The following is a 20,751-nucleotide window of genomic DNA, read 5'->3' as shown; positions in this document are numbered from 1 at the left end:
ATGAGTAATAGCAGGAAGTAAGCACCTCCTATTATCAGTTTACATTAATTTTTTACATAAATAAATACATTTATATAAATAACGTTTAAATTGAATTTCTTTTAAATGAAGTGCTATGGGGTCAAAATAATATCCTTGGTGTTTGGAATTTTATGTCTTGGTTCCACTGATTCAAAATTCAGTATTTGATGAATAAGCCCATTTTAGGAAAAGTCATGAAACATGAAATGATGGGGTTTTAATTTAACACAGTTACAGGATTTTTAAAGTGCCAATGGTGTCAACATTTATATGTCAATGACTTTTTTCTCCATCCTTACATAAAATATTCAAATGTGTTTCACAGATAAAAGGAAACCTCATTTTATTGGCAATACAACTGTTAAAGAGGGAGACGTTCTGAGTTTGACCTGCAGTGTTGATAGTTTCCCTCCACCTGTTATTGCATGGCAAAAACTTAATTCCAACACAAACCTTCAGACTGGAACATACATTGACCTGCACACTGTCTCAGCTACACTTGTCATCCATAATGTGACAGCAAGACATTCTGGACAGTACATCTGTACAGCAAAACATCTGGACACAAATGTGTCTTCCTATGTCAATGTGGCTGTTACTTGTAAGTAGAGTGTACTAATCTTCTAGAGTGTGAAGTTATAGTTTAATGTTATAATTAAACTATAATTCATAATTTACAATTATACACAAATGTATAAAATGGATAGATAGTCAGATATTATGGTCTTTAGGAATTGTGAAGTATTTTTATGTAAATTTTGGCTTTAAAAAATCATTACATAAAGATAAAGATGAAATCAAATAAAAAAAACCTTAAGAGAACAGTAAGGTGTTGGGCCAAATGTGGTGCCAGAGCAACTATGCCTTGGCTTTTTTCCCCAAAAGTATTTGGAAATGTCGTCAAGAGACGAAACGCTATTCTTCTATCAGAACCCCCCCTTCTTTTTTGCAATGATACTATGATGCACTTTGAGGAACAGGTACAGGTAAACCCAAACAGTGCAAACAAGGCGTACCTTAGAGCAGCGGTCCCTAAACTTTTTTGCTCCACGCACCGGTTTAATATCAGTCAATATTTTCACAGACTGGCCTTCAAGGTGTTGCGGATAAATACCACAAAATAAAATGATACGACCAATACAAAAACTGTGGTATTTTGTAAATATAATAATAAACGCAAATTCACTGTGTAATTGTCTAACTTAAAACTTAGTAGCGTCCTCCTGAAATGCGCCAACAACATTGAGAGTAACATCCTTCTCTCTGCCCCTTAATGCTTCTGGTCGCTATGATAACACGTAAATATTTCTTTCAAAATAAGACACAACTACAACGCAGGAAAAGACCCAGGGAAACCGAGTTAATGATAAAAACCCTGAAAACCATAAATTTCACACTCAAGCCTCAACTCCCGCGGCCCGGTACCAAAAAATCACAGACCGTGGCCTGGGGGTTGGGGACCAATGGATCAGTGGATCAGTTGTGGATTCAGCAAAAGGTTAAAGTTTCTTCTTCATATGGCTATTCTTCTGTAGTCTTTTTAATTAATTTATTTTCTTTGTTTTCTGATATTTTTTTTCAATGCATTTTTTAAATAAATTACTAAAATGTGTGTTACAGATAAAAGGAAGCCTGTGAAAAACAATGGCAACACTACTTTTGAATGTATCAGCAACAATGGAATGGGGGAAGCAAAAGAAAGTCTCACAATCCAAAAAAACTTGCCAGATAATAATAGTAAGTATTTCCAACCAAACATTTTTGAACACCAATTTAACCTCTTAGGACCACATTTGTTAATGCAATCTTTGTAAAAAGACAATCTTCGAACACACATTTACATGTAATGTACGGTATGCATTTTAAGCAACACGGAACCAACTTTATTCCTTTTTAAATTCACTTCAATTCACAGTTTTTAGGCTGGAATACGTGAACGTCATCATTGTCTTTTTCACTGGGGCAGTTCTTGCAACAATCATTTGCTTTTTAGCTAAAAATTGCTACAGGTAAGGCTACAGGTGTCTAATTATTATTAGGTTTTCTCTGTAGAGGAATTTGAACATAAATTTGTCTCTCTGTCTTTTTCTTCAGAAAAAATCAGAACATTCAAAAATTGAGAAATTCAGATGAGATTTTGGAGATGGAGACACATCAAAATAAACTGGTATTAATTCATCAGCCATTTTTTGATTTACTTGTCAAAATAGGAGTTTCTGCCCAAATTCTGATATCTGAAGCATCCATAGTTTACTTGTTTACATTTTACTGAAAGTTCCCACATAAAGGTTCTGCAAGAAAGTAGTTCAGATTAAGATTAGCCTTAATAATAAGATTATTTAGATTTTTTTAAAATTAACTCCTTGTATACAGTGGTGTGAAAAAGTGGTTGCCCCATCCTAGTTTCCTATTTTATTTGTATGTTTATCACAGTTAAATATTTCAGATCATAAAACAACTTTAGATATTAGACAAAGAAAAAAAGTCAACACAAAATGCAGTTTACTTAGGCCACTCCTCAGTCTTCAGTTTGTTTTTCCTGGACTTGCTGGTGTGTTTTGGATCACTGTTCATTTACTCAACACTGGTTTTCTCTTGGAACTCTCCCATGGATGCCATTTTTGCCCTGTCTCTTGTTTATGGTTGTGTCGTGCACACTGTCCTTAACTGAGGCAAGTGAGGCCTGCAGTTCTTTGGGTGTTGTTCTGGTTCTGGTGTTCTTAATGACCTCTTGGATGAGTTTTCACAATTTAGGTTTTAGGGCAATTTTGGTCAGCCAGCCAAAGTTCACCACTATTCCATGTTTTTGCCATTTGTGGATAATGCCTCTCACTGAGGTTTGTATGAATTCCCACAGATTTATAAATGTCTTTATAACCTTTTCCAGACTGACACATCTCAGTTACATTGTTTCTTAAGTGTTGCTGAATTTCCTTGTATTGCAACATGAGGTATACTCAACTTTGTTGATGAGATACACCACCATAACTTTTTCATAAAGGGCCATGTAGCTTTGGATTTTTGTCCCTCTTAATAATGTACACTGTCATTTAGAAAATACATTTTGTGTTCAGTTGTGTTGTATTTGTCTAATATTTAAATTTGTTTGATTATCTGAAACATTTAATTGTAACAAACACTTTTAAACCTTTAAATTGGATATGAAACACCACATGTATAAAGGTTAATGTACATCATGGAATCCTGCTCTTAAAAACTGACATAGATGTGACAATGTCTGCGAAGCTGGACTTATGAAAAGTTAAAGATAAATAGAACTTGTTTAGCACAGTCTTCTGTCAGTAGAGAAAGTGACATGACTGGGCTAGTTGGTATGTTTTGGTCAGTAGCCTTATATTAGTTTATGTTAACTAACTAATAACAAAACAAATAACATTGTGGAAAGTAAGGACTCTAAAACTAAAAAGTTGTTTAAGGGGGTCATCTTTATACTGTCTGCAACAATGAATTTTATCATAAGAAACCAAGGATCTAATGTCCACTTTCGCTGTCTCTCTTTAGCAGTAATTGGAATTGAAGTGTAAATCTATGCAATATTAATTTCATGCATAAAGGGACACCATGAGTTTTAGCTGAGAGTATGTAGTGTTTCAAATCCTTGGCATGTCTTCTTTAACAGTTTTTTTTTAAAGTACATTGTAAGCGATTGCAATAAATTAAGCTTCAGTTCTTTCATCAAGCTGATTGTCAGGGCATAAAAAAAATAAATAACCCAGCATGAAAGAATGTAAATGTACAAGACAGACAAGATGAGTCTCTTTTCCTTTGTCTTTAACAGGTATATAATGGTCAAGCATTACAAGACAATCAGCCCTTGAGCTCAAACAGTGGGCCAAAGGAGGTGGAGTATGCCAATATTAATTTTTCCCTGCTGAAAAGAAGCGGTGGCAGGGAGGCAGCAAGGAAGCAAGAGAGCACAAAGACAGACTATGCTGAAATTAAGAAAGTGGTCAAAGAACAATGGGGAGATGATGCTGGGGAGGAAGGAGACATATTGGAGGGCCAAGAGAAGAATGTGATAATGGAGTTGAAACACTGTGGACCAGAAAGGGTAGAAGGGCGAAATGAGGCAGTGAATAAAATGTGAAATGGTAAATGGCCTGCATTTGTATAGCGCTTTACTTAGTCCCTAAGGACCCCAAAGCGCTTTACACTACATTCAGTCATTCACCCATTCACACACACACTGGTAATGGCAAGCTAATTTGTAGCCACAGCTGCCCTGGGGCGCACTAACAGAGGCGAGGCTGCCGGACACTGGCACCACCGGGTCCTCTGACCACCACCAATAGGCAAACATGGGGTTAGTATCTTGCACAAGGATATTTGGCATGCAGCCACGAGGCAGCCTGGCATCGAACCACCGACCTTCTGATTAGTGGCTGTGAAGGATATAACCAATGGAATTTGAGGAATGTTTTGTCATGGAGTTAATTAAAACCATTATTAAAGTTATCAGAATGTCCATTTAGGAGCCTAAGATGGAACCACCTCAGTGATTAATGCTCTCAGATTGGTTTTTGATGCTTTGATTGAGAAGGATAAATATATTGGCATATCGGTCAACCAAAAATATAGTTCTTACAGTCAATTGTAGTTCCCATTTTGAGCAAATATTAATCAACTGAATTTGTAAGTAAAAAAGGACAGGTCACCCTCTCGCTCTCTCAGCTGTTTATAACATTCTAATAATATTAACTATTTGAATTGAGCAAAAAAGAGACAGTGCAGTATAAATTTAAAGGCATTTAGAATAATGAGTGGGACAAAGACAATATGTTAAAGCTAATATATATTAAAGCTAATCTTAAATGTCTTTCTCGTATTGCATTTTTAATGATATATGCTCAACTTCATTGTTTTTACTCTTTGATTTATTTTAAATTGTTTTCTCCCCCTGGCCATTTTTTACATACACCAGTTGCAGGCAGAGTAAGCCACATGCCCACAAAGTCAACATCAAACACCTGGGGCATAATATTTGTTAGGCCCCAGGTAACTTTTTATCATGGTCTGATTTTTTTTAGGTGTATCCTACAGAAATATGCAAATTATATACATTTATATAGAATTATTGTATCTAGAGAACACTTTACCTTACTGAAACAATGAAAAGTAATATTTACAATACATAGTTTCACTAAGATCTTTAAAGTGTCTGATATGAAATTAGAAAAAATGAAACAAGTGTCTGTTGATTTTTCTTTGATCCATTTGTTAACCTCTTTTCTTTCCAGGATATTTTTGTTTGTGGTTGTCTTTTGTTTGATTGATATAGGAACATAGCCGTCTTTTTGAGTTAAAGCTGAAAAAAATTAACAAATCTTCTCTGTTTGGTTTCTTTCTTTCTTCTGGACTTATTACCCCCCTCATCTATTAGCCATTTTCAAAACTAAAAACCAGACAGGCACTTGCTGCCAAATGTTGCAACCATAATAATTAACTCCAGAGATCAATCTGGCTGTTTAGTATTTGCTGGGACTGCTGAGTTAGAGACTAGAATTCAAAACTAAAAATTAGGTGTAGATACATAAAAATCTGAGCTTTCCAATGACTGAACAATGGATATAGCCAGCCAACTAATAAAGCTGTAAAGTTTTTGTTAGGGCTTCTTCACCCACCCTGTTGGGCCATGACTTATACAGCACAGCAAGGGCACATCCAGGTAACCTTATTAATCAGGATCAGCCCAAGGCTAGCCTGGGTTCTTGCTTCTCCAGCTCTTCTGTGTAGCTGCCAACGACGACCCACATCCATCAGTCCCTAGAGCACAGTCTTCTGGTGACCTCACATTGTTGGATGATGTTCTTGCACATTTCATGGATACTGAAGCGTGTTTCAGAGCAATGTGTGTCCAGCAGAGGGCAGTGTTTAACTAATGACATAAATATTTAGCTATTTATTTTCAAGTCAGATTGTATTATCTGCTGGTATCCACATTTTTTTTTTAAATAATTCTAATTGTAGTATTTTTGTGATTTTCTAAAGTGTGCAGTAACAGAGAGAAATTGTACTACAGTGCCTCTTACTTCTAACTGGACAGTATTGTATTCAGGCAGCACAACAACACTTTTAAGACACGCTGGGCAACAGCATAATTCACTAACACTTATATTTGGGATTTTCCTCACTTATAATACAACATGCACATCAGTCAGATATGCATGTTTCTTGGCTTTTTACAGTTGTGAAGTGATTTCTCAACCATTGTGCTGTGCTGAAACTGATTGACAGCTTAACAAATTCATTTAATCTACTTTGCCTTAAAGTTTAACTTTATTTTAGTTTCAAAGGTGTTGGATTTTCAGTGGCTCTTTCTGTGTCTTTTAAAACACATCCTGTATTTGTGAAATGAAATGAATGTATACCTATAATAGAGTATAGCACTTTCATATTGAGTGTAGAAATTTCCCTTCACCTGGCTAATATTGCAAATGGTGAAAGCCAAAGCAAACCTTAACCTGATATTTGGAGCGAATTGTTTCTTTCAGTTTGAACCCAAATATTGCCTTTAAATCACAAATTAAGGTGAACAGTGTACTGTGTACATTACAGTGTACAACAGTGGGAATTGTTGACATGCAAATATTTAAGTCAGTGAGCGGTTACAACATGGTTTTGCTGTTGCGTTATCAGTGAACATACAGGCTGGCAGTGATAGTCTGACTTTTATGTTAGAAGAGGAAGTACTTAGTAAGTACAGTGATGCCATATAAGGTTATGTTTAAGTGATCAGAGTGATAGAGGGAACAAGTATTTAAAGCAGGTTCATATTTATAAAAGGCAACATGTTTTCTCTCTGTGGTATGTTTTCTCATATTGAATTACCATAAAAACATTTATTTATATATATATATACAGTGCCAAATCACAACAACAGTTTTCTCAAGGCACTTTACATTGTAAGGTAAAACTCTACAGTATTACATAGAAAGCCCCAATGATCAGATGACCCCCTGTGAGGAAGTACTTAGTGACAGTGGGACGGAAAAAAATCCTGTTTAACACCAAGAAATTCTCAGAATCTTTTTATTATCGTCATCATCATCATCACCATCACCATCACCTTTATTTATAAAACACTTTCAAACAACCAAACAGGCCAGCACAGAGGTTTTATGCTCTCTTTTACAAGTTCCTGTTAGCAGTCGTGCTGCGGTATTTTGAACCAGCTGAAATTGTGAGAGCAGCAACTGAATGACCCCCACATAAAGTTACAGAAGTCCAGATGGGAAGAAATAAAAGCATGGATCACTATTTCGAGGTGCTGCCCAGAAAGAAAAGATTTCACTCTTGCCAGTCGCCTTAAATGATAAAAACTGGACTTCATCACTGATCTAATTTGGCTGTCCAATTTAAAACCAAGGTCAGTAATAACAGGTTTAAAATAAACTTCCAAGGGTCCCATATCAATAAAGGAGGCCTCACAGGGACCACTGAGTCCAAACACTAACACCTCTGTTTTTGTTTCATTAAAATTGAAAAGGTTTAAAGCCAACCATGCTTTAATGTCATCTAGAGGTTTTATGGTGATGACATCCTTCTGCTTTAGTCACAAATAAATTTGGCAGTCATTGGCATAACAATGAAAAGTGATCCCATGCCTTCTAAGGATGGAACCCAGGGGCAATAAATATAATAAAAACAGCAGTGGCCCTAAAATTGAGCCCTGTGGGACAACACACGACAGAGAAGCAGAAGATGATTCAGAAGCGAGAAGGCATCAGATGTTCAGCTAAATTAGAAGCAACTTCCTGGTAGCAGAATAAATAGGAATAAACAATTAAATAAAAAAGCTAACCATAAAAACAAATCTAAAAATACCAACTATTCAAGGTTTATACTGAGTGTGTGTGTGTGTGTGTTGTGTCTATGCGTTGTATGTGTGTGAGAGGTGCTGACGTGTTGGGGTAGGGTGCGTGTGTGTGTTCTGTAGTGTGGTCGCGTATGGAAAGGAACAGTTCATGAGTAGTCGTGGTTTGGATGCACCTGTCATGTCTACCTGAGGGCAGCAAGTACAACAGGTGGGCTGCAGGATGGGTGGAGTCTCTTGTGATCTCCTCAGCTCTGAGGCAGTGGGATGTATAGATGTGAAGGAGGGGAGGGGGCAGTCGATCTCCTACGCTGTGTTGACCACTGTGGAGTCTCTTCTGCTGAGTCTGGGTACAGCGTGTGTGTGAACCATGCCTAAGTAAATTAATCAATGGTATTTATATACTTTATCAGCTCCCTTTTATCTCAGGGGACACTAAAGCAGATTGATCAGTATATTTGGTGCAGCCTCCTCCATATACATATAAGATGTATTAATAAGTGTTCCTGAAAGAGCTGGTATAAAATATTTACATTTACATTTTTGAAGTATATGCTTCTGAACAGCAGTTGAGCAATGTGAGAAAACTACTTGAAACTGACCACAAAGACAGAGGAAGTACATTAGAGGTACTTAAGAAAGAGGAAGTGTTAGTTGAAAGCAGAGACACTCTATAACAAGACACAAGGATGCCCACACAAACACGCATCAACACGGAAACACTGAGAGGGAAGCAGAGGACAGAGACACAAGCGAACCTAATAAACAAGAATCTAAACAGGGAATAGAAGAAACTCAAAACCGATTAACTTTAAACTACTAAACCATTGTACAAAATATCACTAAAACTCAAAAAGCTGGGTCAAAAGGATCCAGAACCATGACACATATATCATCACCCATGAAATAACTTCCCAGCTGGTCAGAGGTTTCTGTGCTGATATGCTTTTTGAGTCAGAATAAGTTGTTTGGCCTTGGTGGAGAAGATTTGTCAAGTTTTTCATAGATACAATCTATACACTCAACTCTGCTGCTCAGCCTACAAATGTGTGGGGAACAAAACAAAACAGGCTTTCTGACTATATAAAATTTCCTGCCAAAAAGGATTGTTACAACAAAGAAATAACCGACCAAACACAAATATTCTCATTTTTTTGTACCCAAATTTAAGTGGCTGATAAACACAAATACACAGCTCACTTAACGGTTATCACAATACCATAACCCAGTACAACTTGTAAAAGGTGCTAAATAATACCTAAGAAATATGAAATACAAAAGCCAAAACCATAACAAAGAATCAAAACAAAGAATAAACAAAACCTAACCACAGAGTCACCTGACACACACACAACAAACTGTTACACTGATCTTTGTTTAAATGGTTAAAAATAATTTTCACAAATACAAAGTACCCACCAATGCATTAATATAGCAATGTTAAAATACGATTACATAGCAATTACTAAGAAAAGCAGAAATGCTGCACAATATAAATGGATACAAATGAAGCTTTAAAGAGCTCTTGCTCTTTAAAGCATTCAATCTGTCTCAAGGAACTTTTTTTTTTACACTGACTACATAAGAAACATAAAGATATAATGATTTTAGAGGTACTTAAGAAAGAGGAAGTGTTAGTTGAAAGGGCCATGAGGTGAATGATGATGATTTGATGCTATATGAATACATAAAACTTATTGGGGCACCATTACTTGAATATCAAAATCTCAAGATAACAGTATGTTTTAAAAGGGTAATTATATATAGCATACAGAGGAACTTGAATGTCAGTCTGTAAAGTTGAGTGGTTTACTGAGAAACTTCCTGAAATCTTGTTGCAAGAAGGAGGAAGACAAAGAAAAGAGAGACGAGGCGAGAATGAAAAACTTCAGTTTAGAGAGTGAGCAGACATCAATGAGAAGACAAGTTTGAAGAATAAAGTAAAACACGGAAAAATGTGTTAAATGTGCTTAAAAATATCTTTTTAAAAGAATAAATATAAAGACTTCACATCTGTAACAGTGATGGTGAATAAGACCAGTAATTATTAATTAAATATTATGAATGACCCAATGCTGTACTCTTATTTGGCACTTAATATACAATTATTGATTATTATAAATGCTTATTATTGCAATGTATTATTCATTAAATAATAATTTAGAAACAGATGTCACAAAGGTCTTTACTAGAAAAACAACTGTTAGAGTATTGGTATATTGGTTTTATTAGCTTTTATTGAGCTGTGTGATGTGAACTGTTGACTTTTTGTTTTGATTTCTGCATGTTTGCTTCATCTGCTGGATAAGTTATGCTGTGGAGGGAGAGACTGAACGTCTCGAGCATCGAACATGTTTGTTCTCATCTGGTCGGCTCTGTTTGTCTCTGTAAAAGGCAGCATTCCTGACACAGGTTTGTATCTTCTCCTTTACTGTAATTCTGCTATATTTTTATTTGTATTTATTTTAATATTTGCATGTGAGATAGAGGAATTCATCATAAATGTGTGTCTTCAGTATCATCAGTTGGCTTGTGTGCCATTTTAAATTAATCTTTTGTTATATTGTTAATCATTATCCAGGAATATTTCATAGCCTGGATATAACCACAGTAGTTGTGTAGACTACAGCACAAACAAGCAGCTTGTGTAAAACATAAAAGTTACTCTAATATCTTTAATTAGATATCATGCTTATTGTTGAAAATGAAATAGTTTTTCTCACTATATTTATCTTTCCCTTTGCATTAACAGATGCATCAGCCTGGGGACAACAACTCTGTAGAGACAGAGGTACTGTGTTACTCTCAGTGAGCGAGAACTAACAGCAGAGGCTGGACTGTGTGTATATGTCTCTGTCAAAGGTATGAAAATCTATTCCAAGGACAATCATGTAGAAAAAAAGATATTCAGTCATGTACAATAACATATTTAGTATTTTTATGGTCTTAATGGAGTATTCATTCTATAAGGGGATTGTTGACTGCTAAGGTAGCTGGTAGGAACTGCAGCAGTTTCTGATAAAACTTGTGTTTGCTGTTTACCATTTTCATTATATATCTTATTATTTGACAAAAAGAAAGAGAGAGAACCTCCTCGTCCATAAAAAAGATGGTATGTACTTCTCATCTAAATACTTTCCACTTCAACATTTTCAGATTTTTAGTACTGTACTTTTAACACAACTCGTGCCATTGCATGTAGTACTTATAATTCAGAAACTATGGACATTAACTTTTTTCTTTTTCCTTTCCATTTTATTTCCCTCAAGTGCAGAGCAACCATCTAGTTTTAGGCTGGAATTCCTGAAAGTCATCATTGGTCAGAAATTGCTATAGGTGCAGCATTAACTTTACTAATAATTATCAGGTGTTCTCCATAGACACATTTTAATATATATTTTTAAACACATTCTGTAAAAATGACCTGTTCTCCAGAAAAAAAGAGCTCCTGAAATCCTGATGAGACTTTAGAGATGTATTTTTTTGTTTGTTTGCATTTCTTGTTGACTTGGGTGAATAATAACCACAATCTTTTTTTTTCAATAGACCTTGATTGATTTCTACCAAATGGTTTAAATATGGTAAATGGTAAATGGCCTGTATTTGTATAGCGCTTTTTAATAGTTCCTGAGGACCCCAAAGAGCTTTACACATTCAGTCATCCACCCATTCACACACACATTCACACACTAATATATAAAATATAACTTAATGGTTTACTTATATGTTATTTAAATACAATTACAGTTGCAATAAATCAAATGAAATACTAAATTATTATTTAATTAATAACAAAAACTATCCGGAGCATTTATTTCATGTACAGGGTGGGCCATTTATATGGATACACCATAATAAAATGGGAATGGTTGGTGATATTAAAGTCCTGTTTGTGGCACATTAGTATATGTGAGGGGGCAAACTCCTCAAGATGGGTGGTGACCATGGTGGCCATTTAGAAGTCGGCCATCTTGGATACAACTTTTGTTTTTTCAATAGGAAGAGGGCCATGTGACACATCAAACGTATTGGTAATGTCACAAGAAAAACAATGGTGTGGTTGAAGAAAAAGACTGATTTTTTTATGACATATATAATGTTGGTTATCACAATCCTCTGGGTCCAGCTATGTAGACTCACACATACAACAAACTGCTACACTGATCTTATTTTAAATGGTTAAAAATAATTTTCACAAATACAAGTGCAGAGCAGTGCATTCCTATAACAATGTTAAAATGAGTTACATAGCAATACTAAGAGCAGCAGAGATGGTGCAAAATATAAATGGATACATAAGAAGCTTAAATATGCAGAAGTGTTTGCAGAGAGGCAGCAAACACTTCTGCATATTTGGGCATGAAATATGACTAAATACGCAGAAATAAGGGGAATGAGAGAGGGGAAATTTATCTTAGATTCTTAAGTTCTTTAATGCACTCATTCTGTCTCAAGGAACTTTTTTTTAACTGAGTACATAAGAAAGCACTTATATAGCAATAAAATGATGTTATATCGGTGGTATGATGTTGAAGTAATGTAAATGCTGCCAAAATCTTCATCTTGGACTCCATCCGCAAATATCTGGAGCTCCCTGACTCCTTCGCCAGACTTCTTTTTGCTGATTTCTCATCAGTGTTTAACACTCTGCAGCCTCATGTCCTGGCCACTAAACTTTCCACCCGATTTCACCTGGATGATCAGTTAACCCTGTGGATATTGGACTTTTTGACCAACAGGACTCAGAAAGTTTGGGTCAACAAGTCTCTTTCCAGTCTCCGTTCCACCTCCACTGCCTCCCCCCTGCCCTGCCCTTTCCCACACCAGAAACATAAACTACACTCTTCTTACATGACTGACACTTTATTCACTTTTAGTCACTTGCGGTTATTTATTCACCTTCAGTCACTTTAAATTTAAAACTGTGTAATTTTAAAACTGTATATACTGTATATTCTGTGTATTTATTATTTCACTCCTATTGCCTGTTCTTATTGTCCTTATCTTCCACGTATGCTGCTCGGTTGTTTGTTAATTGCCCCTTGGAGATAAATAAAGTCTTCTGATCCTGATTCTGATTCTGATATGAATATATAAAACTTGTTGCAGCATCATTATTGGAATGTTAAAATAAGATAACATAAATTATTTAATAAACAATTGTATAATTATATATAGCATACAGAGGAACTTGAATGTCAGTCTGTAAAGTTGAGTGGTTTACTGAGAAACTTCCTGAAATCATTTTGCAAGGAGGAAGAAAAAGAAAAGAGAGATGTGGATGAAAAACTTCAGTTTAGAGAGTCAGCAGTCATCAGTGAGAAGAGAAGTTTTGAAGAACAAAGCAAAACAGGTAAAAATAAAATTTAATGTGGTTCAAAAAATCTTTTTAAAAGAATAAATGTAATTAATAAAATACTATGAGTGACCTAATACTGTCCTCTTATTTGGCATTTAATATACATTTATATTCTATTATATATATTATACATCTTTTATTGAGCTGTGTGATGTGAACTGTTGGCTTTTTCTTTATTTTATTTTTTGTTTTGATTTCTTTTTGCTTCATCTGCTGGATAAGTTATCCTGTGGAGGGAGAGACTGAACGTCTCGAGCATCGAACATGTTTGTTCTCATCTGGTCGGCTCTGTTTGTCTCTGTAAAAGGCAGCATTGCTGACACAGGTTTGTATCTTCTCATTTACTGTAATTCTGCTATATTTGTATTTGAAATTTTTTTATATTTGTATGTAACACTCTTTTTCTGAAATTTGTCCAAATAATAAGAATTTATTATTACCCACAGTTCATCGTAAATTTGTGCCTTTGCTATCATCTTTTGGCTTGTGTGCCATTTTAATTTAATCTTTTGTTAAACATGTCCTGAGATATTGTTAATCAACATCAAGGAATATATTATTGCCTGTGTTAGATTTGTATTGTTTATTGCCATTTATGCTTAGAAATATTTACTCATATATGCTTAGAAGTATATAATCATTTGTAGATTGAAAGAATGTCTCATCCTAGGAGGTCTGTAACAACTCTGTGTAGCATGAAGAGGGGAGTGCGTTCACTCCTCCTCAGAGTGTTCTGGTATAGATCACACATCTCCTAGGAGAGGTCGTATCTTCTCTTGCTGATATATGGTATAGCAAACAGACGTATATCTGTTCGAGTCTAAGAGCCTTTTGTTTAGATGGACCGCTAGACTCCTGGCACCAGCTTTGGGGAGTCACATTTCACACACACACACACACACACACACACACACACACACACACGGTATTCTTTGTTCACATGTATACCTATGTAAGATGTCATATGTTAATGAACCTATGCATATTCATGAAACCACAATAAAAGAGCAGTGTTACAGGGGAGCGGACGAGAGCAACTGGGGTCAAGCGAAGGAACGGCGCCTGTCCAGTTCTCTCCCGTGCACGTGAAACATAAAGAATGTTGCCTACTCGTGTCTTGCTTTGCAGTGTAATTGCATTGCCTTCAACGTTCCAGCGAATGAGTTCAAGCTACGAACCTATCAGCCTGGATATAATAGCCTATGAAATGTAAAAACCATAGTAACTGTGTAGGCTATAGCACAAACAAGAAGATTGTGAAAACATAAAAGTTACTGTGGTATCTTTAGTTAGATATTATGTTTATTGTTGTAAACTAAAAATTCTTTATCACTATATTCATCTTTCCCTTTGCATTAACAGGTGTCTCAGCCTGGGGACAACAACACTGTGATAGAGGATACTGTGTTACTCTGAGTGAGCGAGAACTAACAGCAGAAGCTGGACTCTGTGTTGTGATCCCGTGTTCTTTCACTACTGCTGATGAGTTTACACCCAAACAGACAATTTGGTACAAATGTGAAGCATCTCAAAAATTTTGCAGTGATGCTGACATAATATTTCACAGCAACAAAAACACAGACAAAAAAGCTCAGTCTGGGTTTGAAGGACGAGTGTCACGTTTGAAGCCTGATGTGAGTCAAAAGAACTGCAGCATCATCATTAATGATCTGAAAGAGTCTGATTCTGGATCATATCAGCTCAGAGTTACTGGTGTACGGGATGGAAAACAAGATGGATTCGGATTCATTCCAAGAGTAAATGTCTCTGTTAAAGGTGAAAAAAGCTATTTCAAGGACAAAAACAAGATATTTGTTCATGTACAATAACATATTTAGTATTTTTAAGGCCTTAATGAAGTATTCATTATTTTGGGGAATTATTGACCTCTATGGTAGCTGGTAGGAACTGCAGCAGTTCCTGTTAAAACTTGTGATTGCCATTAACCATTTTCATGAAATATCTTATTTGAAAAAACAGATTGATGTACTAGATGAACTTCAGATAGTTGATGTGTTTCTATAAATGCAATTTATTTCCATTAGGTCTTAATCTGAAGCCCACAGTAATGATTCCCACACTGACAGAGGGACAGCAGGCCACACTGACCTGCACTGCTCCTGGTCTCTGCTCTGGATCTGTTCGTGAAATCACCTGGACATGGAGAGGAGCAGGAGGGACTGAATCTTACATTACAGGAAACAGCACTGCTTTCAAGACTGAGAATCTGACTGATGTAACATGGAGACACATCTCAACTTTGACCTTTAACGCTTCACCTGAACACCACAAAACCAATATCACTTGCAAGATCAACTTCACATGTGGAAAAACTACAGAGGAGACTTTGACTGTAAATGTGAACCGTGGGTACTTCGTAACCTATTGTTATTGTTTATATCTATTTATTTATTTTAAATCTATTGGATGATCAGTAGAGTCTGAAAAGGAAATAACATTATTGTAAAATGTATATTTTTATCTCACAGATAAGAAAGAAATTACAATCAGTGGTGTTACAACTGTTAAGGAGGGAGATGTTCTGAATCTGACCTGCAGTGTTGAAAGTTTCCCTCCATCTGTGATTGGGTGGTCTAAATTTGGTTCTGACACAAACCTGCACAGTTATTCTGGATCAGCCAGGCTTGTCATTGAGAATGTGAAACCAGAACATTCTGGACAGTACATCTGTACAGTTACATATATGAACAATTCCCTGAAGAAGGATATCAATATCACAGTGATATGTAAGTACACAACTTTGTGCTTTTAAGCAGAACATTTTTAGCAGTGGCCTTTTTTGTTTCATCTGGTACCTGAAATGGTGAATTTAGATTAGTGTAATTCTTTTGAATAACTCTTACAGCCGCACCTTGTTAAATATGTGATATCATCAACATCTGTGTGTATTGGCTTTGAGGTGTTTAGACACTGATACCATTGACTACTTGTATTTTTTAAAGAAAAGTCAAAAATGTCACTTAAAATAATTTTGAGTTGAATAAGATGTACAAATGTATATCTTTTATTTATTGATGTAGAGTAAAACTTTATTCAGAAAGAGAAACACTGTAGACTGCAATATACAGGGGAAGTAAGAGGAAATGTATAAGGAGCCTTTTGAAACCAATTATGATGTTTTACGGTGACCAAATTGTAATTAGCATTTTAATGACATTTGTGGCATTTTACACTTTGCATTAATTAAACACGCGTTGTTATCATTCTTATCCTTCATTTTTTTGTGTTGAATGATTACATGTCAGTGTAACTTGCACTCCTTAAATATACCACTGAAATCACTGAAATCTATTTTACAGATAACAGGGCTGCTCAGATCATCGGGAATACAACTGTTAAGGAGGGAGATGTTCTGAATCTGACCTGCAGGGCTGAAAGCTTTCCTCCATCTGTGATTGAGTGGTCTAAACTCGGTTCTTACACAAACCTTCACAATGACACTGGATCAGCTACACTTGTCGTCCATAATGTGACATCAGAACATTCAGGGCAGTACATCTGTAAAGTTAAATATATGATTAATACCCTAAAGAATAACATCACCATAACAGTAATATGTAAGTACCACACATTGTCACATTACTGGTTAACATTACCAGTGATGTCATCGACAGCCTTATTATCTTCCAGGTTAATTTTGCAGTTGAAGCTGTGAAGAATGATTACATGCCAGTGTTGTTTCCGAACTCCTTAAATAAACCACTGAAATATCCTCCACAGATAACAGGGCTGCTCAGATCATTGGAAATACAACTGTTAAGAAGGGAGATGTTCTGAATCTGACCTGCAGTGTTGAAAGTTTCCCTCCATCTCTGATTGTGTGGTCTAAACTTAGTTCTAACACAAAGCTGCACAATGACACTGGATCAGCTACACTTGTCGTCCATAATGTGACATCAGAACATTCAGGGCAGTACATCTGTACAGTAAAACATCTGGACACAACTCTGGCTTCATATGTTGATGTAACTGTGACTTGTAAGTAGATGGCATTTTAACCTGAAATTCATATTAACATTATAGCTTGCAGCGTCCCCTGTTTTATGATTCTGGTTACATGTTTACAGGGCATACAAAGATACAGAATGGCTCAGGATGTGTGCTTCAGTCTGAGGGTTTGACCTGTGTGTGCATCAGTGAAGGCTTTCCTTTACCTACCATCAAATGGCCTCTGTTGAGTCACCACACTGAGTACTCTGTCATTACCACTGTATTAAATCACACAGTCAACAGCACTGTCAGTGTAACTGTAAAAAACCATGGCAACAGCACTGTTGAATGTGTCAGCAACAATGGAAATGGAGAAGAAAGAGAGAACCTGCTAATCAATAACAACTTGTCCAAAAAAGATGGTAAGTTTTGTTTGGTTGTTGTTGTGTGTGTTTAATTTTTTAAATTAAAACCCTTTCTGTAACACTTTTAACCACTTGACATTTTTACTACCATTTTTTGACCCATGTAATCTATGACCTATGTAATTAAGACAATCATTAGATAGCCTGTTGTGGAAGTTTTCCATTAAAAAAAAGCCTGCAGACGAGCGGTGAGTGGTAGCTAACATTCTTTAATCAAAACACAAAGAACAGACAACCAGACAAGTTGGTGGAGAGCCTGCATGACCGCGGGGCAGACGGTCAGCAGAGTCTCTCTGAGCCTAGCATGGCTCCCAGTTAAATACCTTCTTCAGGAACAAAAGGCAGTACACAGCTGTTTCACACCTTAAGGTTCACACTCCCTTGCTACCTCCGAGAGTCCTCGAAGAGACAAAAGATTCTTCCTGTGGAGTTGTCTGCTTCCCCCAACTTCCTAACTAGACCCCCACCATTTGTCTTACTGTATGAATGTGAGACATGTTAAAATTCAGTTGCACCAAGGCATTATACAATAAAATAATGTGAATGATACATAAATAAAAGAAATTCCTATACATAGCCATTAGGTGTACTATATATAATTCAATGCCATATGTGAGTTAACCAGGTTTTTCATGTTGTTTCCTTCAATTGCAGAGCCATCATCGGGTTTTAGGTGGCGATTTCTGGAAATTATCATTGCATTTTTGATTGGTGCAGTTCTTTCCTCGGGTGTTTGCTTTTTGGCCAAAAAGTGCTACAGGTACAGAATTATTTTTGTAGTTATTATTAACGTTTCTCTGTAGATGCAATTTAACATTCATTTCAACATCGTTTCTGTAAATATGCCCTTTTCTACAGGACTGAAATGACGAGTTCCGGACATTTGAATGACACTTTTGTGATGCTGACATGTCCAGATGATCCCCTGGTATTTATGTTAATTCGTCTTTTTTGATATAACTCTTGAAATAGTTCAAATGAGTTTCAGCACAAATATCTCACATACATATGGTGGAAGTCTCATTGCTGCTGGTAATCCAGCAGTGTCGCCACCTTTATTCTGCTAGGCGGTGTTTAACACAGCCTGGCAATTCTCAGGTATACTCCAGCGCAATGCAGTAAGGGACAGGTGGAGAGAGAAACCATGCAAATAGGATGGTTTGACTTAAAATTTGACACATCTCAACTTTCTGTCACAGTAAAACTTTGATCTTTAATATTCATGATAAAACAAACATATAATAAAATAAATAAACAAATACACAAATGTAAACCAGAATTACAGTAATGCAAGGTTCCTTTCTTGTGTAAAGCTAATTTTCAGGCCACCCAATGAGAACTCAAACCCTTTGAAGCATGAAAGACTATATACAAGATACATAGATAGTATTCACAATGTTGGTGTGCCTGTAGCTGACAAATGACTCAAACTATTTACTTTGTATCTAACAGATATATGATGGTCAAGCATTACAAAACAACCAGACCCTGAACTCAAACCGTGGGACAAATGAAGTGAAATATGCCAGCATTGATTTTTCCCTGTTAAAAACACACAGCAGCAGAAAGGCAGCAAGGACGCGAGAAAGCACAAAGACCGAGTACGCTGAAATTAAGAAGGTAATAAAAAAAGAACAAGAAGATGATGATGGAGAGGAAGGTAAAATGTTGGAGGGGGAGATGAAACATTGTGAACCAGAAAAGAAGGGAAGGGAAGATGAGCCAGTGTACTCCACTGTGAATGACATAATAGATGATATTTGAGGAATTCTTTTGTATAGTTGCTAAGGATAAATATTGATCTCATCAGATGTAATGGATGGATTGATGGATGGATGGATTTCCATTTTGTGTTTGAATAACAATTTTCTCTATACTGTAAACTTCACAAATATTAACAAATCAAATCTTACAGAATGTTAGCTCTGAATATAGTGCTCTGCAATAGTTTAATGATTACAAATATTAGAAAAATGTTATGGTTTAGCAAATTTTAGATACCTATACTGCTTTACTATAAAAGCTTGCCCAGCGACATGTAGTAGTAAATATAGTGGTTTATCTTTTTCTTGACTTTATTCTTGATGTATTTTGCAGATTTTTAAGGGTTTAAGTTTCCAGTTGGCAGATGGCCAACACTGACATTGTCTGGTTAAATACATTTGAAAGTGTGCAGCCAAAGTGTGCCAAATGACCTTTGGAATTTTCTTTTTGTGCTTTCACAAAATGCCCTTTTACACCATGTTTTGTGTTTTGTATTCTTCCAGAAAAACGTCATTTTGTTAAGTAACTGCATGTTTTTCCTCTTTTGCATAAGATCATTTATTTTATTTTTTTTCAGTTTTTGTCCAGCACCATCATCAGGTTGACCAAACCATTTGTTCTATACCAATAATCCATTTGAAGCTATTGATATAACTAGCTTCAGTAGTTCTAATGCTAATGACAAAAGTCCCCAAACACTTCTTAATTATACAATAACAATGACAGAGTATTGATCAATAAAAATGAAATTTTTTTCTATTATTTACTTGGTTTAAAACCTCTTGAGAACAATAGAGTTCAACACTAAATATGTTTTATTGCCACCTCCCACAGGGCGCCTGGGACCCTGATAGGGATTAGCGTAAGAGAATGGATGAATGAATGTGTGTAATTTAAGCTCTGTCTTTATGAACATTTTGAAAAATAACAACTAGCCGCTTTTAATAAATCCATTAAGTTGATAAAATTTTATATTTAGGAAATATCATTCATTTCTAATATACAGTGGCTTGCAAAAGTATTCGGCCCCCTTGAACTTTTCCACATTTTGCCACATTAAAGCCACAAACATGAATCAATGTTATTGGAATCCCACGTGAAAGACCAATACAAAGTGGTGTACACATGAGAAGTGGAACGAAAATCATACATGATTCCAAACATTTTTTACAAATAAATAACTGCAAAGTGGGGTGTGCGTAATTATTCAGCCCCCTGAGTCAATACTTTGTAGAACCACCTTTTGCTGCAATTACAGCTGCCAGTCTTTTAGGGTATGTCTCTACCAGCTTTGCACATCTAGAGACTGAAATCCTTGCCCATTCTTCTTTGCAAAACAGCTCCACAACTGCCCTGTGACTGCCTCAGAGGTTGTCTAAGAGAATATTGGGAACAAC

General features: G+C 36.0%; 1 protein-coding gene and 1 long non-coding RNA gene across 2 annotated transcripts; both read left to right on the top strand.

Moving 5' to 3' along the window:
• The first annotated feature begins 13,113 nt into the window (after positions 1-13,113).
• LOC106096627 (uncharacterized) lies at positions 13,114-14,828 on the top strand. The gene is made up of 3 exons (XR_001223021.3): positions 13,114-13,208; positions 13,437-13,539; positions 14,577-14,828. It is a non-coding gene; the product is annotated as an uncharacterized LOC106096627 (long non-coding RNA).
• Positions 14,829-14,921: 93 nt separating this feature from the next.
• On the top strand, positions 14,922-19,695 carry LOC102080673 (sialic acid-binding Ig-like lectin 11). Its single transcript, XM_025911133.1, has 5 exons — positions 14,922-14,990; positions 15,260-15,580; positions 15,704-15,961; positions 16,535-16,792; positions 19,688-19,695. Exons 2-5 carry the CDS (start codon positions 15,283-15,285, stop codon positions 19,693-19,695), a joined length of 822 nt encoding a protein of 273 aa, XP_025766918.1. The 5' UTR covers positions 14,922-14,990; positions 15,260-15,282.
• Positions 19,696-20,751: the final 1,056 nt, after the last annotated feature.

The sequence above is a fragment of the Oreochromis niloticus genome, linkage group LG11 (assembly GCF_001858045.2).
Source record: "Oreochromis niloticus isolate F11D_XX linkage group LG11, O_niloticus_UMD_NMBU, whole genome shotgun sequence".
NCBI lineage: Eukaryota > Metazoa > Chordata > Actinopteri > Cichliformes > Cichlidae > Oreochromis > Oreochromis niloticus.
The sequence above is the reverse complement of the archived record's forward strand: the minus strand, read 5'-3'. Positions and strand labels throughout refer to the sequence as shown.

Bases quoted from the DNA above. Each gene is read 5' to 3' on its own strand.
- LOC102080673 (XM_025911133.1), top strand. From the start codon at position 15,283: ATGATTCCCACACTGACAGAGGGACAGCAGGCCACACTGACCTGCACT. The intron at 15,581-15,703 runs GTGGGTACTTCG...TTTATCTCACAG, and splicing joins TTTGACTGTAAATGTGAACC to ATAAGAAAGAAATTACAATC. The intron at 15,962-16,534 runs GTAAGTACACAA...TCTATTTTACAG, and splicing joins TATCAATATCACAGTGATAT to ATAACAGGGCTGCTCAGATC.